At 60.6% G+C, this 24,183-nt stretch overlaps 2 protein-coding genes across 6 annotated transcripts; one reads left to right on the forward strand and one right to left on the reverse strand.

Moving 5' to 3' along the window:
* Positions 1-132: 132 nt before the first annotated feature.
* Positions 133-6,039, forward strand: DTX3 (deltex E3 ubiquitin ligase 3). Of its 2 annotated transcripts, XM_088180918.1 has the most exons (5): positions 133-217; positions 1,096-1,157; positions 3,196-3,848; positions 4,844-5,061; positions 5,491-6,039. In XM_088180918.1, exons 2-5 carry the CDS (start codon positions 1,145-1,147, stop codon positions 5,564-5,566), a joined length of 960 nt encoding a protein of 319 aa, XP_088037044.1. In that variant the 5' UTR covers positions 133-217; positions 1,096-1,144; the 3' UTR covers positions 5,567-6,039. The 2 variants fall into 2 exon arrangements, with proteins under 2 accessions (XP_088037044.1, XP_014747326.1); XM_014891840.2 differs by lacking the exon at positions 133-217 and having other exon boundaries at positions 1,081-1,157.
* Positions 6,040-11,039: 5,000 nt separating this feature from the next.
* TFCP2 (transcription factor CP2) lies at positions 11,040-24,153 on the reverse strand. Of its 4 annotated transcripts, none has more exons than XM_088180915.1 (15): positions 23,066-24,153; positions 20,752-20,903; positions 19,998-20,074; positions 19,665-19,770; positions 19,494-19,600; positions 18,824-18,976; positions 17,635-17,745; positions 16,457-16,545; positions 15,582-15,627; positions 15,179-15,293; positions 12,965-13,055; positions 12,624-12,730; positions 12,118-12,260; positions 11,615-11,666; positions 11,040-11,509 (listed from the first exon to the last, which is right to left on the reverse strand). In XM_088180915.1, exons 1-15 carry the CDS (start codon positions 23,185-23,187, stop codon positions 11,472-11,474), a joined length of 1,509 nt encoding a protein of 502 aa, XP_088037041.1. In that variant the 5' UTR covers positions 23,188-24,153; the 3' UTR covers positions 11,040-11,471. The 4 variants fall into 4 exon arrangements, with proteins under 4 accessions (XP_088037041.1, XP_088037039.1, XP_088037043.1 ...); XM_088180913.1 differs by having other exon boundaries at positions 15,582-15,630; XM_088180917.1 differs by having other exon boundaries at positions 15,179-15,272; positions 23,066-24,152.
* Between the last annotated feature and the right edge of the window lie 30 nt (positions 24,154-24,183).

Genomic DNA, 24,183 nt, shown 5'->3' on the forward strand with positions numbered 1-24,183 from the left:
CCTTTCCGGGTGTCCCGGTCCCACCCCTCGCTCTGGCCCCGCCCCGTGCGCGTTGCCATGGCGACGCCCTCCCCTGCCAGCCCCGCGCGCCGTTGCCATGGCCCCGCCCCTCCCCCGTTGCCATGGCGGCCCCGCCCCGCGCGGTCACGTGACGCGCCGCGCGCAGGGCGCCCCCCGCCGCCGGACGCGCCCGCGATGCTGCGCCCGCCCGGGCCCGGTGGGTGCGGGACCCCCGAGACCCCCCGGGACCCCCCCCGGCCCCGCCCCCGCCTCCCTGCCGCGTCCCCGCCCCGGCCTGGCCCCCCCACAGCCCTCTCTGCCCGCGCCCCCCGCCCCGGGCCTGCTGCTGCCTCCACCGCAGCGACCCCCCCGGGCCCCTCCCCGGGCCTCAGCGGGACCCCCTGAACCCCCCGGGCCTTATCGGGGTTCACCGACCCCCTCCGGGCTCCTCCCCGGGCATGTCCGTTCCCCTCAGGCCTCAGCAGGACCCCCCGGGCCTTATCGGGGTTCACCGACGCCCCCCGGGCCCCTCCCCGGGCCTGTTCTGTCCCCGCCCCGGGCCTCCGTGGGAACCGTCACGGCCCCCCGGGCCTGTCCTGCTTTCCCCGCCCCTCACCGGGACCCCCCGGGCCTCACCGGGACCCCCCAGCTCCCCCGGGCCTGTTCAGCTCCCCCCAATCCGGGCCGCATCCCCCATCCCCCACCCTGACCCCCCCCGCCTGGAGCCCCCGGGGGGATGGGGGGACACCGGGGGGGATGGGAGGACACGGAGGGGGGGCAGCGGCGCGTTCAGCCCCCCCCGATCCGCGGGGACCCCCCCACCGGCCGATGGCTGGGAAATCAGCCCTCGACACCCAGCCCGGGATGCTGAGCGGGTTTGGGGGGGCCGGGGGGGCTGGGGACCCCCAGGAGCTGGAGACCCCCCCAGAAGGGCTTGTGGGGTCCCCTGGGGACACGGAGGGGGTGACACTGCCCTTGTTATTGTAGGGTCACCTGGGCGGGGAGGGGTCCGGGGGGTTGGCGTGCCCCCAGACTGGGTCAGAGGGGTGCTGGGGGCCATCTGTGACCCCTCCTTGTCCCCCCGTGTCCCCCCAGCCCCGGGCTCGTGGCTCTGCTGATCCAGCGCTCGCTGCTCGTGTCCCCCATGGGCTCACCAGGTGGGTGTGGGGGACACCCCGCTCTGGGGACCCCCCCGCGCCGTGTGAACCCCACTGGCTTTGGGGACCCCCTTGGGACCCTCCCCCCGGGCTGCAGTGACCTCCTCGCCCACCCCACACCTGTGCGACCCCCTGACTCTGGGGACCCCCTTGGAACCCCTCCCCCTTCATCTGTGGGACCCCCCCCCCCCGCCATGGAGCAGCCCTCGGGTTCTGGGGACCCCCCTCGGGCCCCCCCGGCTGTGGGACCCTGCGGGATGGGGAGGGTGGTGCTGGGGAGGCCCCAAACCTCGCCCCCACCCCCAGGGGTCACAGCGTGGTGACACCCCCGGGGTGTCCCAGATTTGGGGCACAGGGCAGGTTTAACCCTTGGGTGGCACCGTGGGTGGGTAAATGCCCCCCCGGGGGGCAGGGGACACTGTGGCCCCCTCAGGAACACCCCTGGGTGTCCTGTCCGGGCTCTGGGCATTCTGGAGGAGTCCCTTAAGTGCCCAAACTCAGAGGGTTTTGGGGGGGCTCATGTTTAGACTCTGATTTTGGGGAGCGACCCAGATTCTCTCAGCTCTGGGGTTTTGCAGGCTCCATACCCAGTCTCAGAGGGTTTTGGGGTCCCTGCCCGGTCTGTGAGAGATTTTGGGGATCCATGTCCAGTGTCAGAGGGTTTTGGGGTCCATGCCCAGTCTCAGACTTTGAAGATCCCATGCCCAAATTTTGGGGTTCCAAGGGTCCCGTGGCCAGCCCTTGATGGTTTTGGGGTGTCACCCCTCCATGTTCTTTGTCCTGCCAAGGATGTCGGGGTGTGTGGGAGCCACATGGTGCCAATGGGGTCCAGCCTGTGGGGGTTTAGAGGGTCCCGTGCCAGTCCCTGGCAGTTTTGGGGTCCCCCGGTATCATTTGTGCTGTCAAGGATGTTGGGGTGCAGGGGGGCCACCAAGAGCTGGGTGCTGGTGACGGTTGGGTCCGGGCTTAGAGGGTTTTGCGGGTCCATCCCCGGATGGTTTGGGGTGCCCGTGGGTGTTTAGGAGGTCTGTGCCCAGTCTCTGGGGTTTGAGGTGCCCCTGCCTGGCCTGATGGTTTTGGGGTTCACGCTGTAGAGGGTCTCAGGGTGTGGGGGCCGCACCAGGAGTTGGGTGACGGTGCCAGCAGGGTCCAATCTCTGGGGATGGGGGGGCCAATGTCCAGCCCCGGATGATTTGGGGTGTCCATGGGCATTTTGGGGTCCATGCCCAGCCCCGGATGATTTGGGGTGTCCATGGGCATTTTGGGGTCCATGCCCAGCCCCGGATGATTTGGGGTGTCCATGGGCATTTTGGGGTCCATGCCCAGCCCCGGATGATTTGGGGTGTCCACGGGCATTCTGGGGTCCGTGCCCAGTCTTTTGGTGTTTTGGGGTGTCTGTGCACAGTCCCTGGGTGCTCGGGGCCCCATTCCCAGTCTCTGGGTGTTTTGGGGTGTCCATGGGTGTTCTGGGGTCCGTGCCCTGTCTCCAGGTGCTTTGGGGTGTCTGTGCCTAATCTCTGGGTGTTTTGGGACGTCCATGCCCAACCCCTGATGTTTTGGGGTGTTTATGGGTGTTTTGGGATGTCCATGCCCAACCCCTGATGTTTTGGGGTGTTTATGGGTGTTTTGGGATGTCCATGCCCAACCCCTGATGTTTTGGGGTGTTTATGGGTGTTTTGGGATGTCCATGCCCAGCTCCTGATGTTTTGGGGTGTCTATGGGTATTTTGGAGTCCGTACCTAGCCCCTGGGTGTTTTAGGGTCCGTGCCCAGTCCCTGGGTGTTTTGGGGTGTCCATGTGAGTTTTAGGGTCCTTACCCAGTCCCTGGGTGTTTTGGGGTGTCCATGTGTGTTTTGGGGTCTGTACCCGGTCCCTGGGTGTTTTGGGGTGTCCATGTGAGTTTTAGGGTCCTTACCCAGTCCCTGGGTGTTTTGGGGTGTCCATGTGTGTTTTGGGGTCTGTACCCGGTCCCTGGGTGTTCTGGGGTCCGTGCCCAGTCGCGGCTTGCTCCCCTGACGCAGCCGGGGTGTCCCCGCAGTGTCCTTCGTGCTGTCGAGGATGTCGGGGTGCGGGGGCCCCGCCAAGAGCCGTGTGACGGTGCCGAAGCGCGTGTGGGAGTTCGTGACGCGGGAGCGCGCGGCGCGCCTGGCGCTGCTGGCGCAGGAGGCGCGGGTGCGGATCCTGGTGGACGGCGAGACCCCCGAGCTGTACGTGCTGCAGCTGTGCGCGACCCCCCCGGGCCCGCCCGGCGCCGCGGGGCTCTGCCCGGCCCGCAAGGCGCTCAAGGCGCTGCTCAAGGAGACCGAGAAGGAGCTCAAGAAGCGCAGCCAGCGGCACGGCGAGGTGCTGGGGGCCCGGCCGGAGCCCCCCGCGGGCGCCGCGGGTCCCCCCGGTGCGGGCCCGGCGCGGGACGAGGAGCCGGAGCGGCAGTGCCCGATCTGCCTGGGGGAGATGCGGGGGCCCCGCACGCTGGAGCGCTGCCGCCACTCGTTCTGCGGGGAGTGCATCGCGCGGGCGCTGCAGGTGCGCTCCGCCTGCCCCGTGTGCGGCCGCTTCTACGGGCAGCTGGTGGGCAACCAGCCCCCCGACGGGCGCATGCTGGTCACCCGCGACGCCGCGCTGCCCCTGCCCGGCTACGAGGCGTTCGGCACCATCATCATCCAGTACGTCTTCCCGCCCGGCGTGCAGGGGGTGAGTGCGGCCACGGGGAGTGCGGGGTGATCCCAGGTGCCATCGGATGGATGGCCCCGGCCCACCCCAGTGGGTGCCCCGAATGCCCCAGGTTCAGCTCTGTGCCCCCAAATCCTGCTGAGTGTCCCCAGCATCCCTGAGTGCCCCAAAACCGTGATGGATGCCCCAACCCAGTGCTGTGGCCCCAGTGGCCCCGGTTGCCCCAAATGCTCCTGGTCTAGCTCTGTGTCCCCAGCACCCCTGGGTGCCCCCGAGTCCTATGAATGCACCCAGCCACGGTCTGGGGGCCTGGCACCCCTGGGTGTGCCCAAATCTTGTTGGGTGGCCCTGGCACCCTCAAGTCCTGATGGGTGGCCCTGGGTGTCCCCAAATACCCCTGATCCAGCTCTGTGCCCCCAGTGCCCCTGGGTGCCCCAAACCCTGCTGGGTGTCCCCAGCCCTGACCCTCACCCCCCATCCCACCCGTCCCCCTGCCCTTACCTGGTGTGTGTCCCCTCCATCCCCTGTGCAGGTGGAGCACCTGAACCTGGGGGTGCAGTACCCCAGGAACAAACAGACATCTGTGCCCTGTGCCCCCTGTCACTGCCCCCTTACCTGTGCCCCCTGAACGGGAGGTGCAGCACCTGGGCACTGTATGGGCACTGACACCTGTGCCCTGCCACCCTTAACCCTGTCCCTTACCCTGTACAGGTGGAGCATCCAAACCCGGGGGTGCAGCACCTGTGCCCCCCTCACCTGTGTCCCCATCACCTGTGCCCCCCTCACCTGTGTCCCACTCCCCTGTGCCCTCCTCCCCTGTGCCCTCCTCCCCTGTGCCCCCCTCCCCTGTGTCCCCATCACCTGTGCCCCCCTCCCCTGTGTCCCCATCACCTGTGCCCCCCTCACCTGTGCCCCCCTCACCTGTGTCCCACTCCCCTGTGCCCTCCTCCCCTGTGCCCTCCTCCCCTGTGCCCCCCTCACCTGTGCCCCCCTCACCTGTGCCCCTCCCCATACAGGTGGAGCACCCGAACCCGGGGGTTCGCTACCCTGGCACCACACGTGTTGCGTACCTGCCCGACTGCCCCGAGGGGAACAAGGTGCTGGGGCTGTTCCGCAAGGCCTTTGCCCAGCGCCTCACCTTCACCGTGGGCACCTCGCTGACCACCGGCCGTGCCAACGTCATCACCTGGAACGACATCCACCACAAGACCAACTGCACCGGCGGGCCCCAGCTGTGCGGGGGGCACCTGGGGGGTGGGGGGCACCTGGGGGGGGGCTGAGAACACCGGGGGGGCATCTGAGGGGTACCTGGGAACACCTGGGGGGCATCTGAGGGGCAGCTGGGGGTACCTGGGGGGTACCTGGGAACACCTGAAGGGCACCTGAGGGGTTGGGGAGCAACACCCAACACGAGGCCAACTGCACCCAGCTGGGCTGGGGGGATGTGGGGGCACCTGGGGGCGCTGAAGGGCACCTGTGGACATGGGGGGGCACCTGGGAGGGCACCTGAGGGGCTGGGGAATGACACCCACCACAATGGCACCTGCTGTGCAGGGGTGGGGTGAACTGGAGGGACTGGGAGGGTACCCAGGTGTGGGGGGGAAGGGAGAATGGCTGAGGGGAGGGGAGGGCACGGCCTGACCCACTCCCCCTCTGCCCCCAGGTTCGGGTACCCCGACCCCACGTACCTCGCCCGGGTGCAGGAGGAGCTGCGGGCCAAGGGCATCACCGAGGACTGAGTGGGGGGGCAGGGACCCCTCCCGGGCAGGGGGAGCCCCCCGTGCACCGGGACCCCCCCAGGACCCCCCCAGACCCTTCCTGGGCAGCGGGACCCCCAGGCAGGGGGATCCCCCCATACAAGGGGGGCAGGAGCAGCACCCCCCGGGCAGAGGGATCCCCCCATTCAACGGGACCCCCCCACAGGGGGATCCCCCCACACAACAGGAGCACCCCTGAGCAGGGGGAGCCCCCCGGCCCCCCGGCTGGCAGTGGGGGGCACAAGGAGGGGGCCAGGCCCCCCCAGAGGGGCTGGTGCCACACAGCCCCCGCAGCACGGACAGACAGACCCCTGTACATACCCCTGACCCCCAGGACAGACAGGGGGATCCCTGCCCCCCCAGCCCTGGGGGGTCCCACCCTCGGGGGGGGTTTATTTATTTTTTATTTCCCCCCCCAGGTCTGTAACTTTGATCCAATAAAAATATGCAATGGATTGAGGGGTGCCAGGGGGGCTGGGGGGGCCTGGGGGGGCTCCCTGGGGCAGTGGGGGGGGCACCAGGAGCTCCAGGAGGAGCAGGGGGAGGCGGTTCTGGGTGGGGGCTACACGGGGGAACAGGGCTGGGGACACTGGCATGGGGACAAGAGACAGGGGCTTTTGGGATGAGGACACTGGGATGGACATGGAGACATTGGAATGGGACAGCAGGATGGGAACACTGGGATGGGGACATGAGCAGGGGACAGCACGATGGCACATGGGACCATGGGGCTGGAGCTGTGTGGATGGGACTTCTTTGGGATGGGACACTGGGATGGGGATGTGTGATGGGGACACTGGGCTGGGTCCTGAGCTGGGGACAGTGGGGTGAGACACCAGCCTGGGACAGAGATCTGGGAAACCAGGATGAAAACGTGGGGGTGGGACACGAAATGGGACATCGGGACTTTGGGATGTGGGCACTGAGGTCAGGGGGATATTGGGGTGGGATGACACAGAATTATGGAGTGGACTCGGTTAGGAGGACCCTAAAACCCCTCTGGTCCCACCCCTGCCATGGCAGGGACACCTCCCACTGTCCCAGGCTGCTCCAGCCTGGCCTTGGACAGTTCAGGGATCCAGGGGCAGCCACAGCTGCTCTGGGAATTCCATCCCAGGGCCTCCCCACCCTCACAGCCAGGAATTCCTTCCCAATATCCCATCCATCCCTGTGATCCATTCCCTGTGTCCTGTCCCTCCACCCCTGGTCCCCAGTCCCTCTCCAGCTCTCCTGGAGCCCCTTTGGGCCCTGCAAGGGGCTCCAAGGTCTCCCTGCAGTGAGGTGAGCACCCCCAGCTCTCCCAGCCTGGCCCCAGAGGGGCTCCAGCCCTGGAGCAGCTCCGTGGCCTCCTCTGGCCTCTCTGCAGCAGCTCCTGATCCTCCCTGTGCAGGACCCCAGGGCTGGAGCAGCTCTGCAGGTGGGGTCTCACCTGGGCACAGGGGGCACAGGGGCAGAACCCCCTCCCCTCTGCCCACCTGGGGCTCAGCCCAGGCTCGGGGGGCTCTGACTCCTGTCCAGCTCTCACCTCCCAGCACCCCCAGGTCCTTCTCCCAACTCTGCTCCGTTTGCTCCATCCCAGGGGATCCAAACCCTGACCCAGGGGCAGCTCCTGTCCTTGTCCTTGTCACACCTCAGGACATTCCCAAGGACACTGCTCCAGCTTATCCAGGTCCTTCAGGGCTGTCACTGACCCCAGTTCAATGTCACTGACCCCATCTCGGTGTCCCTGACCTCAGCTCGGTGTCACCAGTGGTGCCCCCAGTCCCTGTGTCCGTGTCACACGTGAGGACATTCAGTGACACTGGGCCCAGTGTGGACCCCCACTGGTCACCAGTGGCCACTGGGACTCTGAGGCACTGCCCAGGACCCTCTGGCTGTGCCTGTGCAGCCAATTCTGCATCCACCAAACAGCTCAGCCCCAAATCCATCTCTGGGAATTCGTGCCAAAGGTTCAGTGGAAATCCAGATCCATGAAATCCGTGTCCCTTCCTGTCCCTTCCCCTGTGTCCTGATGGGGTCCCTCCCTCACATCCTGGCCCTGGTGAGACCGAGCTGGGGTTCCCAAATCCCCTCCCTGTTCCTCAGCAGAGCTTTCCCAGGAGGATCCATCCCAGGAGGATTCATCCCAGGACTCTCCCGGGCCCAGGGGGGCGTTCCCAGGACATTCTTTTCCATCTTTCCCAAAAATGGGGACAGAGTTTCCCTTTCTCAGTCAAATGGAACTTCCCCTGCTGGCCAGGAGCCCTCGAATTCATAGGGCCATAGGGGATGGGGGGCTATAGGGGGTATGGGGGTTATAGGGGATATGGGGGGGCTATAGGGGGTATGGGGGCGTTATAGAGAGGACTGTAGGGAATAGGGGGTTATAGAAGATATGGGGGGGCTATAGAGGCTATGGGGCTATAGGGGATACGGATGGGCTGTAAGGGATGTGGGAGGGGGTTACAGAGGATATGGAGGAGTTATAGGGGCTATGGGGGGTTATAGGGGATATGGGAGGGGATATGGGGCTATAGGGGATATGGGGGGGCTATAGAGGCTATGGGGCTATAGGGGATACGGATGGGCTGTAAGGGATGTGGGGGGGGTTACAGAGGATATAGGGAATATGGGGCTATAGGGGATATGAGGGGGCTATAGGGGATATGGGGGGGCTATAGGGGATATGGGGCTATAGAGGATATGGGGCTATAGGGGATATGGGGGGGTTATAGAGGATATGGGGGGGCTATAGAGGCTATGGGGCTATAGGAGGTATGGATGGGCTATAGGGGATGTGGGGGGGGTTACAGAGGATATAGGGAATATGGGGCTATAGGGGATATGAGGGGGCTATAGGGGATATGGGGGGGCTATAGGGGATATGGGGCTATAGAGGATATGGGGCTATAGGGGATATGGGGCTATGGGGGATATGGGGCTATGGGGGATATATGAGGCTACAGGGATGGGGCATCCAGGCCATTTCCCACCCCAGCCCCGTTTCTGCAGAGCCCAGCAGGGAGTGCGGCTGGGCCAGAGCTGGGCTGGGCTCGGGGCTGTGGGGAGAGGCCCGGAGCTCCTGAGTCCTGGAACAGCCTCCAGCCGATTCCCCACTCCCAGAGGCCCCCAAATTCCTCTGGGCACCCCCATCTGGGCACCCCCTTACCTGCTCCTTCCCAGTGAACTCCCCCAGGTCATGGGTCAGGCACTCCCGGTTCTGCCAGGACAGCGCTGGGGTTTGCAGTGGTGGGGAGGGACCAGGGGTGATTCTGTCCCACCTCAGCCCCTCCCGGGGCCAGGGGAGGGATCCCGGGGACCGGGGGCTGCTGCCATGGAGTGAATGGGATGAGGGAACCGTCTGGGGTTTGTTTATTGCCACGGAGGTTTGTGTGAGTGATTTCTTTTCTTATACATTTGTTTATTAATATTCGTGCTGTTCCTGTTCCTTCTCCTGTGTCGTTGCTGTTTCCAATAAATTGTTTTTACCTCCTCTGGGATCTTTGCCTTTTGTGCCTCCAGTTGGAGCTGGGGGGAAGCAGTGCCTGGTTTGGAGTCTCTAAATTGGGGACCACCATCCCTGAACCACAACCGCCTTAACTGGAACCCAAAGAAGGGCACGAGGGGTTGGGACAAGCACAGATGTGCCCAGAGCAGGATGGAAACAGCCCTGACCTGAGATCTGTGTTTGCTCCAGAGCCACTGCGCTCGAGGTTGGTTGTGTTGGTTGTGGTGTCCCAGCCTGGCCACGATTCCACCTTCTCAGAGCAGGGAGAGGGATCAGGGTCACTTTGTTGTGGGATTTCAGTTCATGGCATGAAAACACCCAGGGCAATCAGGGATGTTTGGGGTGAGTGTTCAGTGCTGCTGCCCTGCTCTGGCCTTGGGTCCTACTCTGGGAATTCCTTAATAATCCTGCCCATTTTAGGGGGAGAAGCAGGGGAGGAGGATTGAGGATTCTCCCCAGCCTTTCACCCCCTTTCCCTCCAGGCCTGTTACAGAGGCTTTGGAGAATCCAGAATTCCCTCTGCATCTTCCTGGTTCTGCACCGAGGGCTGAAGAGCAGCAGGGACCAATCACCACCCTCACCTGGACCCTGCCCCGAGCCACTTCCATCACCTCACACATTCAGCAGAAACAGCGAAATCTTTGCTTTTCTCCCCAAAACACGCAGCAAGGTGTGGGATAAGGAATGAGGGGATGGTGTGGGGTAAAGGGTGAGTGAAGGTGTGGAGTCGGGAGTGGTGTGGATGGTGTGGAATAAAGGATGGGTGAAGGAGTGGGGTGAGGATGAGTGGAAGGTGTGGAATAAAGGATGAATGCACGGTGTGGAGTGAGGAATGAATGGATGGTGTGGGATAAGGAATAACCTGGATGGCGTGGAATAAAGGATGAGTGAAGGTGTGGGATAAAGGATGAGTGAAGGTGTGGGATAAGGAATGAGTGGAAGGTGTGGGATAAAGGATGAGTGAAGGTGTGGGATAAGGGCCTGGGAATGTCCTGGTTGTGGCCAGGACAGGGTTAATTTCTGCAGCAGCTGCGAGGGGCAAGGCCAGGACCCCCAGGTCCTTCTGTCCTGGACCCCCAGGTCCTTCTGTCCCTTTGTCCTCTGTGCTGCTGTTCCTGTTTCTCATCCCGCTGCTGTTCCAGTCAATTCCCTCCTCCTCGTTTCTCTCTGTGCCCCCCTGGGTCAGGCCGAGGTTTGGGGTCTCGGGGCGGGGGGCACCGAACTCGGGCCCCCATCTCAGAGTTACTGACTCATGAAAGGGAAATTAAAGCTCAACGACCCCCCGTGTCCCCCACCCTCGCCTGTTCCAGGTGAAATCCCAGGTACAACCTGCAAATGAGGGCACTCCCCCTCCTCCAGGTGTCCCACCTGAGCCAGGATCAACCCCGGGGTGCTCCAGCTCTGACACTCCCCGGCCATGGGGATTTGGGGGATTTGTGGGTGAACTTGAGGTGATCTGCGGATGATTTTGAGGTGATTTTGGGTGGTGATGGGGTAATTTGGGAGAAGATTCAGGGATATTTCAAGGTGATTTTGGGGTTTGGCAGATTCTTGGAGGTGATTTCGGGTTCATTTGGGGGTGATTTTGGGGATTACTTGGTTTGAATCATTTTTGTGTAGTCCTGGGATGATTTTAGGGAGATGTTTGGGGTGATTTTGGAGGTGCTACTCAGTCCTGGGGTGATGCTGATCCCCTGCACTGGCCAGGTTGTCACAACTGTCACCTGAGCCAGGACCTGCCTCACCTGGATCCCACCCCGGCTTTATTTCAATCAAATATTGAAATATTTGGTTTATATTGTCCTTTTTTCCCCATTTTTTTGCCTGGAACAGCCAATGGGCTGAGGCTGGTATTCCCTGGAGCATCCAAGTCTGAGGGATCTGGGGATGAACCTCCCACACCTGGGCAGGTTCCTCACCTGGACCCTGCCCGGAGCCGCTTCAGTCACTTCACACATTCAGCAGAAATTGCGAAATCTTTGCTTTTTCCCCCAAAACAGCAGCAATGTCTCCTCCCTCCCCCACCCCCAAATTATTCCTTTATCCTCCAATTTTCCATAATTAAATCTGGATCTGGAATTCTTGATGACCTTATGAGATCGCTTCGCACCTGCACACACCTGGAGGCCACACCTGTCTCAGGTGGGTGAACACCTGGTGCCCCAGAGTTCCAGCAATGGAGCATCCTGTCCATGCCAGGAGTCACCTGTGGGAGGGGCTGCCAGGTAACCACGCCTGGGGGCTCTCCAGAGGCTTTCCAGGTGTTCCCTGCGAGGAGGGCGGCCAGGTAACAACACCTGGGGGTTCCCAGATCTCTGCTGTGTCCTTGTGCTGGGAGTGGAGGGTGTCCAGGTGTGCTGAGAGGCTGCAGGTGCTCCTCACCTGTCCCTCACCTGGCCCCTATTTCAGGATGATGTGGTAGCTGTCGTTGGTTTCGGCTGCAAAGGAAGCCAAGGTCACCTCAGAACAGGTGAGGGAAGGTGGGGGGTGGGGAGATCTGACCCAGGTGTGGCCCCAGCACAGGGCCCCAGGTACTCACACACCTTTCATGGTGTCCAGGACGAAGCAGGATTCATCCTGGAAGTTCTGGATCATCTGAAAAAGCCCCAAACAGCAATTCAGGGCTTTTTGGGAAGGGTTTGGGTTCCAAAGGGCTGCAGGTGCCCAGGTGGGAGCTCAGGTGGCAGCTTGAGCCAAAAACATTTTATTCCTTCCTTGGGTCCTTCCCAACACCTGCCCAGGTGATCCCTGGTGTTCCCTGAGGTGAAGCTCCCAGGAGATCCCTCCTGGAGCCCTTCCCTCCTTCCCAGTGGCCCCAGGTGAGCTCCAGGTGTGGCCCAGGTTGCCCCAGCTGTGTCCCAGATGTGCCCCAGGTGTGTCCCAAGTGAGCTCCACGTGAGCCCCAGCTATGTCTCAAGAGTGTCCCAAGTGTGCCCCAGCTGTGTCCCAGGTGAGCCTCAGGTGTCCCCCAGCTGTGCCCGTGCCAGGTGTGCCCAGGCGTCCCAGCTGTGCCCCAGCTGTGCCCAGGTGTCCCAGCTGTGGTTACCTCGTCGCTGACCAGCACGTGGATGCCGGTGGGTCCCTGTTTGTAAATCTGCTGGATCTGCTGGGCGGGGACACGGAAAAGCTGCGCCAGCTTCTCCGAGAGCTCGGCCGCCGTCAGCTCCTCCAGGTACACGGCGTGGTACACTGAGGGGACAGCACGGTCACACCTGGGCACGTGTGCACACCTCTCACACCCTGTGTGCACACAACTCACCTGGGCAGGTGTGAGGTGCCAACACACCTGGGGAGGTGTGAGGTGTGTGGGCACACAGGGTGTGAGGTGTGTGCACACCTGCCCAGGTGTACCCACACCAGCCCAGGTGTGATCCCAGATTCCCAATTTCCTCCCAGGGGTGATCCCTGCTCCCCAGGTGTGATCCCAGATAACCAGGCATGATCTCTGTTCCCCCCAGATGTGATCCCAGCTCCCCAGGTGTGATCTCCAGGTGTGATCCCCAGGTATGATCCCAGCTCCCCAGGTGTGTTCCCCCAGGTGTGACCCCTCACCAAAGAAGGTTCCTGCGCTGCCGTCACCGTCCTCGTGCTCGTGCTGGGGGTCCCTCACCTGCTGGGACTCCTGGCACACGTAGATGGTCAGGCGGGGCCGCACCATCCTGCGACAGGTGAGGGTCACCTGGGGTCCCCCCCCGCCAGGTGTCCTCAGGAGGAGCTGGAGAGCCCAACCCCGAGGAAAACCCTGGTGGCTGCCCCCACCTGGCTGAGCCCCAGGTGTCCCCTCGGGGACAGGTGACCCTGGTCAGTGAGGACAAGTGAGCCCAGCCCCCCCCCAGGTGAGCCCCACCCCCCCAGGTGAGCCCCAGCCCCCCAGGTGAGCCCCAGCCCCGTACCTGCCCTTGAGGGCGTTGAAGAGCCGGATGCCGTCGGCGGGGCCGCAGATCTGGATCACATCCTCACGGGTGAGCTTCAACAGATCCGCCCCTGCAACCCCAAACCCACCTGAACCCCCCTGAATCCACCCCAAACCCCCCTGAACCCACCCCAAACCCCCCTGAATCCACCCCAAACCCACCTGAACCCCCCTGAATCCACCCCAAACCCACCTGAATTCACCCCAAACCCACCTGAATCCACCCCACACCCACCTGAATCCACCCCACACCCACCTGAACCCCCCGAATCCACCCCAAACCCACCTGAACCCACCCCAAACCCACCCCAAATCCACCTGAATTCACCCCGAAGTCACCAAATCCACCCAAATTCACCCCACATCCACCTGAATTGACCCCAAATCCACCCAAATTCACCAAATCTCTCCCCAAACTGACCCAAATCCACCCCAAACTCACTCCAAATTCCCCCCAAATTCACCCAAACTCACCTAAACCGTCCCCAAATTCACCCCAAACACACCCAAATCCACCCAAATCCACCAAACTCACCCAAATTCCCCCAAATTCTCCTCTTTGCCCAGAATTTGTCTTTTCCACCTGGTCTTCCTCCGAATCAGCCTCTCCCACCTTTGCTTTTCCCCATATTCTCATTTTTTGGCTTTGTTTTTCCAAAACCAGCATTTTTTTTACTTCATTTTTCCTAAAATCAGCATTTTCAAGCATGGTTTTCTCCAAATCCCTCTTTCCCAGCTCAGTTTTCCCCAAAATCATCACTTTTCACCCTTTTCTCCCCAATCACCAATCTCAAAGTAAAATAATTCTCAATTCCTAATTCCTAATTCTTGATTCCTAATTCCTGATTCCCAATTCTCAATTTTAATTCCTAATTCCTGATTCCTAATTCCCAATTCCAGTTCCTAATTCCTAATTCCCAGTTCCCAATTCCTAATTCTCAATTCCCACTTCCTCATTCTCAATTCTAATTCCAATTCCTAATTCCCAATTCCTATTTCCCAATTCCCAATTCCTGATTCCTAATTCCCAGTTCCCAATTCCCAATCAATTCCTCTCTGCCACCTGGACTTCCTTCCCCAAAATTCTTTGGGATTCCTGACTCTGATGGAGAAGGTTGGGCCAGGTGAATTCCCAGCCCAATTTCCCCAAAATTCACCATTTCCCACCCCTGTTTTCCCCCACATCAGCATTTTTTGCTTATCCCAGACTTGGCATTTTCCAGCTTTTTTCCCCCAGATGAGCAATTTTTGTCTTTGCTTTCCCCCAGTTGCCACTTTCCACCTTTGCTTTACCCCAAATCAGCATTTTTCACCCCTCTTTTCCACAAAATCAGGTTTTCACCTTCATTTTGCCATAATTGGCATTTCTCACTTTGATTTCCCCAAATTAGCATCTTTCACCTTTTGTTTCCCCCCAAAATCGGAATTTTTCAGCTCTCTTTTCCTTAAAATCAGCATTTCCAGCCCATTTTTGCCTGAATTCAAGATTCTCTGTTTTCCCCAAAATTGGCATTTTCAGCTGTTTTTCCCCCAAATCAGCTTTTTCTCCCCAAATTCCATTTTTCAGCTTCGCTCTCCCCAGATCATCCATTGTCACCTCCTTTTCCCAAAATTGCCATTTCCACATTCATTTTCCTCAAAATCAGCCCCTCCTGAGTTACCTGTGCCAGGTGAGGCAGTGCCAGGAGAGGGGAGGTGACCTGGCTCAGGTGTGGGGAGGGGATCTGGCTCAGGTGAGGGGAGCTGACTTGGCCTAGGTGTGGGGAGGTGACCTGGCCAGGTGAGGGGAGGGGGTGACCTGGCTCAGGTGAGGTGAGCTGGCTCAGGTGAGGAGACCTGGCCAGGTGAGGCATTGGAGGTGATCTGGCCCATGTGAGGCATTGGAGGTGACCTGGCCCAGGTGAGGGGTTGGAGGTGACCTGGCTCAGGTGAGGGGTTGGAGGTGACCTGGCCCAGGTGAGGCATTGGAGGTGACCTGGCTCAGGTGAGGGGAGCTGACTTGGCCCAGGTGAGGTGAGGTAACCCGGCCCAGGTGAGGTGACCTGGCCAGATTGAAGGGAGGTGACCTGTCCAGGTGTAGTGACCTGTCCAGGAGTGGTGACCTGGCCCAGGTGAGGGGTTGGAGGTGACCTGGCCCAGGTGAGGTGACCTGTCCAGGTGTGGTGACCTGGCCCAGGTGAGGGGCAGGACTCACCTGAGAAGTTCCTGAAGAGCCGTGAGAAGGTGGAGAAGCGGTTGCGGTGCAGCCACTGCTGCGCCTCCTGCGGGCTCCAGGTGGGCAGCAGCGTCTGAGGGGACAGGTGACCTGGCTGAGCAGGTGAGGGGGGGCAAGTGTTTGCACTGGGGCAGGGGCACAGGTGAGCTCAGGTGTGAAATGAACCCCTGAGCAGGTGGGATGAGCTGATGAGCTCAGAGTGACCTGGAGATGTTCCCAGGTGAGGTGGGAGTGTCTCCACTGAGGCTCAGGTGAGCTCATGGGCTCAGCACAGGTGTGAATCCCCCAGGTGGGGACAGAAGGGCCGTGGCTCCCAGGTGTGTGCAGGTGACCCCAGTGTTCCCCCCAGGTGTACTGGGCAGGTACCTGGGCAGGTACTTACGTCAGCCAGGGGCGTGGGGGGGTCGGGCTGGTGGCTCGGGGACCCACTGCTGGGGACAGAGGGACACGGTCATGGGGATACTGGGGATACTGGGACACAGTCATTGGGATACTGGGGATACTGGGGATACTGGGGATACTGGGGATACTGGGACACTGGGAATACTGGGGATATTGGGACACTGGGGACACTGGGACACAGTCATTGGGATACTGGGACACTGGGGATACTGGGGACACTGGGACACTGGGGATACTAGGGGCACTGGAACTGGACACTGGGATACCTGTCCCAGTGTGTACTGGGGTCCCTGGGACAATACTGGGGACACTGCTACTGGATGGCACTGGGGTCTTACTGGGGTCACTGGGATGGCACTGGGATCACTGGGATAGCACTGAGGTGTTACTGGGGTTACTGGGATGGCACTGGGCTGGCACTGGGGTTACTGGGATGGCACTTGTGCCCACCCCCACCCCCAGTCTGTCCCCTGTCCGCCCAGTCCACCTAGTCCTTCTAGACCCAGTTCCCCCAGTCCCAGTCCTAGTCCCAGTCCCAGTTTCCCCAGTCCCATTTCTCCCAGTCCCAGTCCCAGTTTCCCCAGTCCCAGTCCCATTTCTCCCAGTCCCAGTTCCCCCAGTCCCAGTTTCCCCAGTCCCAGTCCCATTTCTCCCAGTCCCAGTTCCCCCAGTCCCAGTCCCCCCAGTCCCAGTCCCAGTTCCCCCAGTCCCAGTCCCAGTCCCAGTCCCAGTTTCCCCAGTCCCAGTCCCAGTCCCAGTCCCAGTTCCCCCAGTCCCAGTTTCCCCAGTCCCAGTCCCAGTCCCAGTTTCCCCAGTCCCAGTTTCCCCAGTCCCAGTTTCCCCAGTCGCACTCACCCATCCCCCAGGGAGAAGCCGCTGTGGGCGCTGTTGAAGCCGGGCGAGGGCGCGCTGGGCACGTAGGTGACCTCGGGCCAGGGCGAGCACTGCGGGCACGGCAGGTGAGCACAGGTGAACTGGGCACACCTGGGCACTCACACACACCTGGGCACACCTGGGCACACACACACACCTGGGCATACCTGGGCACACACACCTGCACTGCATACACCTGGGCATACCTACACACACACGCACACCTGGGCACACACACACCTGCACTGCACACAGCTGGGCACACCTGGACTGTACCTGCACACATGCACCTGGGCACACCTGCACACACACACACCTGCAAATACACACCTGGGCACACCTGCACATACCGGGACTGTACCTGCACACACACACCTGCACACACCTGGGCACACCTGTACACACGCCTGGGCACACCTGCACACACAGACCTGCAACCATGCACACACCTAGGCACACCTATGCACACCTGGGACTGCATCTGTGCACACCTGAACTGCACACACACACCTGCAACTATGCACACACGTGGGGCTGCACCTGTGCACACCTGGGACTGCACCTACACACACCTGCACTGCACACACCTGGGACTGTACCTGTGCACACCTGGGACTGTACCTGCACTCATACCCCTTCAACCATGCACACACCTGGGGCTGCACCTGTGCACACCTGCATATACACATCTGGGATTGCACCTGTGCACACCTGGGACTGTACCTGCACACACAACCCTTCAACTAAGCACACACCTGGGACTGCATCTGTGCACACCTGGAGCTGCACCTGCACAAATCTACACTTCACACACACACCTGGGGCTGCACCTATGCACACACACCTGCACTGGACACACCTGGACTGTACCTGCACACACACACTTGCAACCACGCACACACCTGGGGCTGCACCTGTGCACACCTGCACACACACACCTGGGATTACACCTGTGCGCACCTGGCCCTGAACACACCTGGACCTGCACACACCTGCCCAGCTCAGGTCAGTCATGTCCCCAAAGCCCTTTTCCAGGTACAAAAGCACCTCCTCAGCCCCCAGGTTTGCCTGGCAGGTATGAACACCTGGAGCAAAGCTCTCCCAGCACACAGCCCTGCTCCCTGGCGGCCAGGTGAGGCAGGTGAGGCAGGTGAGCTCACCTCAGTGAGGATGGTGGTCTCGTAGGAGGGCTGGTACTTCTCCTTCTCGTGGGGCGTTCGCTTCTCCATCTTCTCCCGATCCGTCTTCTGCTTCCGGTCGGCTCCTTTGGGCTGGGGACAGGCCAGGACAGGTGTGTGGGAACCACACAGGTGACCCAGGGTGCACAGGTGACTCAGCCCTCTTGGTGCTCCACAGAGGGAAAAGGAGCAGTTCTGGGAGAAGCTTGTCCTGAGGGCCCTGGCAGGACAGGGGGTGTGGCCACCTGGATACACCTGTAACCACCTGAATGTACCTGTGACCACCTGAGTACACCTGTAACCACCTGGATATACCTGTAACCACCTGAATACACCTGTAACCACCTGAGTACACCTGTAATCACCTGGATATACCTGTAACCACCTGAATGTACCTGTGACCACCTGAGTACATCTGTAACCAGCCGGATACACCTGTAACCACCTGAATGCACCTGTAACCACCTGGATACACCTGTAACCATCTGAGTACACCTGTAACCAACTGAATACACCTGTAACCACTTTGTACATATCTATAACCACCTGAATACACCTGTAACCACCTGAGTACATCTGTAACCACTTTGTACACACCTGTAACCACTTGAATGCACCTGTAATCCCCTGAGTACACCTGAGCTGTGTCTTCTGCATCTGCATCACCCAGGTAGAAGACGGGACTTTGGTGGGACAAGCTGTACCTGGACATGAGGTCAAGGGTTGGCCTTGACCCTGTCACACCTTGAACACCTGGGCCCCTCCTCCACCCAGAACTGGGGGGATTTCACTCAAATCGCATGGGAAGCACAGACCTGGAACCTTCACAGGTATCCAGGTGTTCCCCTTGGCAGATCCCTGAAAGAATTCCCTTAAACTTGGCTGCACCTGCACTCACAGGTGAAGGAATTTGGCCCAGGTGGACCAGGGGAGGCCAGAGCAGGACCCCAAACGCTGCTGACCCCCCTGAGGTGAACAGGTGAGAAAAGAGGAGCCAAGGTGAGACTGTGGGGCTGTCCAGGTGGAGTCACGGCACGTCGAGGTGTGACCACACCCTCCCGTCACCTGCAGCACCAGCCTGGGGCTGGGAGGTTCCAGAGGCACCAGAAGCCCCCAGCAAGAACTGGGGCAGACTCCCAGGTGAGTGCAGGTGGGAGGGGCTCGCAGGTACCTTGAACACCTTGATCTGGCAGCTGGCAGAGTGCAGGTGCTCCGTGTACTCGCCGCTCTCGTTCTCCCTGAAGGTGTCGATCTGCACGCGGAAGGGAACGCCCTTCTCGCCGCCGTGCTTGCGCAGCGTGAACTCCGTGCTGATGCAGTGCACCTGCGACAGGTGAGCACCTGTGGGGCACCACTGCCAGCCTGGGCACTGCCCACCTGCACGGGCACAGCCCGGAGCAGAGCCAGGATCCACGGGGCAGCACCCGGGATCACCTGTCCCTCACCTGGATGTGGGACAGAGCCCACCTGTCCCTCACCTGGATGTGGGGCACTGCCCACCTGTCCCTTACCTGGATGTGGGACAGAGCCCACCTGTCCCTTACGTGGATGTGGGGCACTGCCCACCTGCCCCTTACCTGGTTGTGGGGCACTGCCCACCTGTTGATCACCTGGATGTAGGACAGAGCCCACCTGTCCCTTACCTTAATGTGAGCCACTGCCCACCTGTCCCTCACCTGGATGTGAGGCACTGCCCACCTGTCCCTCACATGGATGTGGGACGGAGCCCACCTGTCCCTCACCTGGATGTGAGGCACTGCCCACCTGTCCCTCACCTGGATGTGAGGCACTGCCCACCTGTCCCTCACATGGATGTGAGGCACTGCCCACCTGTCCCTTACCTGGATGAAGACCGAGGTTCTCTTGGCCGGGTCCCACAGGAACTCCACGGTGTTGAGCTGGGTCGGGTTCGCGCGGGGGTCGATGATCCCCACGGACATCGGGATATCTGTGGGGGGAACAGGTGAGGCCCACCTGGGACCCCCCACCTGCCCCAGCCAGGTGAGACTCACCTATGTCCAGGATCCTGTCCCCAGGTCTGTTCCACCTCCAGCCCTCCAGCTGCTGGTGCTCCGTGTACTGCAGCCGCCGGTCATGGAAAACCACCCGGAAGATGCTCTGGGGAAGAGGAAACGTCACCTGGAGCTGCCCTGGCACACCTGGCCAGGTGTGCAGCCCTCCCCTGTGCCAAAAAGGGGCAAAGGGAACCACCCTACCCCTCCAACCAGGTATATCCCCCACCCAGCTGCACGGCCCCAGAGAGCACCTGACCAGGATGGGCACACCTGGCTGGAATGGGCATACCTGGCCAGGTGTGTGGAGTTGTACCTGTGCTCTCTGCTCACCTTGACCAGCTTCCCATTGATCTCGGGCAGCTCCCCCAGTTTCCTGTTGTCCAACATCCGGATCTCGTAGGATTGACCTGGGGGCAGGAGGGCACCTGAGGGCTTTGTGTCACCTGTACCTGTCACCTGAGCTCCTCATTCAGGATGAATCCATTTAGGATCCCACCAACCCAGAGCTTCCAGCTGTACCTGAAAGCAGCAGGTACAGCCTGAATTTGGAACTCCCACCCTGCAGAGCTGCCCAGCACTGACATGTACAGATACACCTTACACACACCTGTACAGATACACTTTATATACACCTGTACAGATTCACCTTATCTACACCTGTAATGGTCCAGAACACACCTGTACAGATACACCTTACCCACACCTGGAACTACCCTGTACACGTCTGTACAGATACATCTTGTACACCTGTAACCACCCTGCACACACCTGTAGACCCTCTGCACACACCTGTAGACCCTCTGCACACACCTGTACAGATATGCCTCATCCACACCTGTAATGCTCTGCACACACCTGTAACCACCTCCCAGCACCCACACTTTACCCAGGTGAAACCCTCCAGGTGACTCCTGTTGCACCTGGGCAGAGCACAGCCAGGTGAAGGCACTGCCACTTCCCATTTCCCACCAGGAAAAAAACCCCAGAAATCGGAAACTTCCCCTGGGAAATAACAACTTCCACAGGTGGAACCTTCCTTTGGGGCGGTTCCAGAGGTACCTGTGCAGGACAGGTGTGGGCTCACCTTGGTTGAGGTAGGTGAGGGTCTCGTCGTGCAGTTTGACGGCGGGGGAGGTGGCGGCGCACAGCACGTACTGGAAGGGCAGCAGCTTGTCCTGGTTCTCTGGAGGCAAACTGGACTCCTCCTGCTTGAAGATGGGCAGAGCCAGGACATCGCTGCAGAGACAGGAGAGTCACCTGAGACAGGTGAGCCAAGGGCTGGGGCACGGGGTCAGGGACTCCTTCAATCCCACCTGGGGGAAGAGCCGCCCCAGAAACCTGGCTCTGCTTCTGGGCCCTGCCTGAGCACAGGTGTGCCGTGAACATCTGTCCTCAGGTGCCACCTGCTCACCTGAAATGCACCTGTGGCCATCTAAATACACCTGTAAGCACCTGGGGTACACCTGGGGCACACCTGTAAGCACTCCTAATCCTGACTCAGCCACCACAACAACCACAATTCCAGCTGTAACTCCAGCCCTGTTCCTTCCCTTCTCCAACCACAGCCCCATCCCTACTGCATCCCAAATCCATCCCAGCTCCATCCCAAATCCATCCCTACTGCATCCCAAATCCATCCCAGCCCTATCCCAAATCCATCCCAGCCCTATCCCAAATCCATCCCTACTGCATCCCAAATCCATCCCAGCCCTATCCCAAATCCATCCCAGCTCCATCCCAAATCCATCCCTACTGCATCCCAAATCCATCCCAAATCCATCCCTACTGCATCCCAAATCCATCCCAGCCCTATCCCAAATCTATCCCAGCTCCATCCCAAATCCATCCCTACTGCATCCCAAATCCATCCCTACTGCATCCCAAATCCATCCCAGCTCCATCCCAAATCCATCCCTACTGCATCCCAAATCCATCCCAGCCCTATCCCAAATCCATCCCAGCCCTATCCCAAATCCATCCCTACTGCATCCCAAATCCATCCCAGCTCCATCCCAAATCCATCCCAGCCCTATCCCAAATCCATCCCTACTGCATCCCAAATCCATCCCTACTGCATCCCAAATCCATCCCAGCTCCATCCCAAATCCATCCCTACTGCATCCCAAATCCATCCCAGCCCTATCCCAAATCCATCCCTACTGCATCCCAAATCCATCCCTACTGCATCCCAAATCCATCCCTACTGCATCCCAAATCCATCCCAGCCCCATCCCAAATCCATCCCAGCTCCATCCCAGCCCTATCCCAAATCCATCCCTACTGCATCCCAAATCCATCCCAGCTCCATCCCAAATCCATCCCTACTGCATCCCAAATCCATCCCAGCTCCATCCCAAATCCATCCCTACTGCATCCCAAATCCATCCCAGCTCCATCCCAAATCCATCCCTACTGCATCCCAAATCCATCCCAGCTCCATCCCAAATCCATCCCTACTGCATCCCAAATCCATCCCAGCTCCATCCCAAATCCATCCCTACTGCATCCCCAATCCATCCCAGCTCCATCCCAAATCCATCCCTACTGCATCCCAAATCCATCCCAGCCCTATCCCAAATCTATCCCAGCTCCATCCCAAATCCATCCCTACTGCATCCCAAATCCATCCCAGCCCCATCCCAAATCTATCCCAGCTCCATCCCAAATCCATCCCTACTGCATCCCAAATCCATCCCAGCCCTATCCCAAATCTATCCCAGCTCCATCCCAAATCCATCCCTACTGCATCCCAAATCCATCCCAGCCCTATCCCAAATCCATCCCTACTGCATCCCAAATCCATCCCAGCTCCATCCCAAATCCATCCCTACTGCATCCCAAATCCATCCCAGCCCCATCCCAACCGCATCCTAAATCCATCCCAAACCCATTCAACTCCATCCCAACTGCATCCCAAATCCATCCCAGCTCCATCCCCATTGCTCCCATTTCCCCCCAGTCTGCCCCCACGCCCCCCTTGGTGCCCCAACCTCAGCACATTTTGGGGTTCCCCACGCCCCTGCCATCCCCTGCCATTTGGGGGACCCCCAGAGATTTTGGGGTCCCCCGGAGATTCTGGGGACCTCACAAGGTTTTGGAATCCCACCAGAGATTCTGGGGACCCTTGGAGATTTTTGAGATCCCTCATGGAGATCCTGGGGAACCTCCAGGATTCTGGGGACCACCAGAGATTTTGGGGGCCCATGGAGATTTTGGGGTTTCCCTTGGGGACTTATGGAGATTTTGGGGTCCTCTCTTTCTGCAGGTACCAGTGCTCAGATGCTGCCCAACGCCTTCAACCTCCAGCTCATTTTGTGGCCCCCCACTCCCCACAGGGTCCCTGCGTTCCCCGGGTTGGAAGTTTTGGGGCGCCCTGTCAGTTTTGGGGTCCCAGGTACCTCATGCTGTAGGCGCCAGCGCCGAGTTCCTGCCCGATCCCCGACAGGCTGGCGTCGAAATCCTGCACCAGCCCCGACTCGATCACCTCATCCGCCAGCGGCAGCTTCAGCGCCCACGCCATGGCCCCAGGGCACCCCAAAAACGGGGCACCCCCAAAATCGGGGGTCAGGGTCACCCCCAAGAAAAGGGGGTTGTCGTGGTCACTCTAAAAACGGGGTTTCAGGGGCTGCTCAGAAATGGGGGTGTCTTGGGGACACGCCAAAAGCGGGGGTTTGGGGCACCCCCAAACACGGGGGTCCTTGGGGCCGTTCCAAAAACGGGATTGCAGGGGTCCCCCTAAAACCAGGGGGCCGCGGGGTCACCCCAAAAAAGAGTCTTCAATGTCACCACAAAAATGGGGTTCCCCAGTCACCCCCAACCCAGGGCTCCTCAGGGGCACCTCAACACCTCCCCGTTTTCTGGGGGTACCAAACCCCTCAAGCCTCCTGAGGACCCTCTCCTGTGGTGACCGATTTGGGAACCCACAAAACCCGCTACCACGGGGGAATGAACCCCAAAACCCAACGGCACCCCCGAGGCTGCACCCCCACCCTTGGAGCGCCTCAAAGGGAACACCTCGGGCTGGCCCCCAAACCCCAAAACCCCCGGGGGGCCCCGACTTCTACGGACCAACCCCAAGGGCTGTACCCCCCAAAATCCTACACTCCCCTGCAGGGGCTGCACCCCCCAAAATCCTACACTCCCCTGCAGGGGCTGTGCCCTACGAGAGTCCCCCCAAAATCCTACACTCCCCTCCAAGGGCTACACCCCCAAAATCCTGCACTCCTGCAGGGGCTGCACCCGGGGACACCCCCCCAAAAATCCTACACTCCCCTGCAGGGGCTGCACCCCCAAATCCCACACTCCCCTCCAGGGGCTGTGCCCCTCAGGGACTCCCCAGATCCTACACCGCCCTGGGCGCTGCCTCCGGCACGGACCCCTCGGTCCCGGCAGGGACGCCCCAATCCAGGCCGGGACCCCTCAGTCCGGGCCGGGACCCCCTGATCTGAGCCCGCCCGCCCCAGTCCAGCCCGGCCCCCCCGCTCCGGGCCGGGACCCCCGAACGCGCCGCTCCGCC

The sequence above is a fragment of the Sturnus vulgaris genome, chromosome 30 (genome assembly GCF_052056855.1).
Source record: "Sturnus vulgaris isolate bStuVul1 chromosome 30, bStuVul1.hap1, whole genome shotgun sequence".
Classification (NCBI taxonomy): Eukaryota; Metazoa; Chordata; class Aves; order Passeriformes; family Sturnidae; genus Sturnus; species Sturnus vulgaris.

Coding starts and splice junctions, on each gene's coding strand:
- TFCP2 (XM_088180913.1), bottom strand. CDS start 23,187: ATGGCGTGGGCGCTGAAGCTGCCGCTGGCGGATGAGGTGATCGAGTCG. Junction 20,075..20,751: donor CCTCACCTACCTCAACCAAG/GTGAGCCCACAC, acceptor TCCTGCCCCCAG/GTCAATCCTACGAGATCCGG. Junction 15,294..15,581: donor CCCCCACGCCCCTGGCTGAC/GTAAGTACCTGC, acceptor TCACCTGCTCAG/CCAGGTCACCTGTCCCCTCA.
- DTX3 (XM_088180918.1), top strand. Junction 3,849..4,843: donor TCCCGCCCGGCGTGCAGGGG/GTGAGTGCGGCC, acceptor CTCCCCATACAG/GTGGAGCACCCGAACCCGGG. Junction 5,062..5,490: donor TGCACCGGCGGGCCCCAGCT/GTGCGGGGGGCA, acceptor CTCTGCCCCCAG/GTTCGGGTACCCCGACCCCA.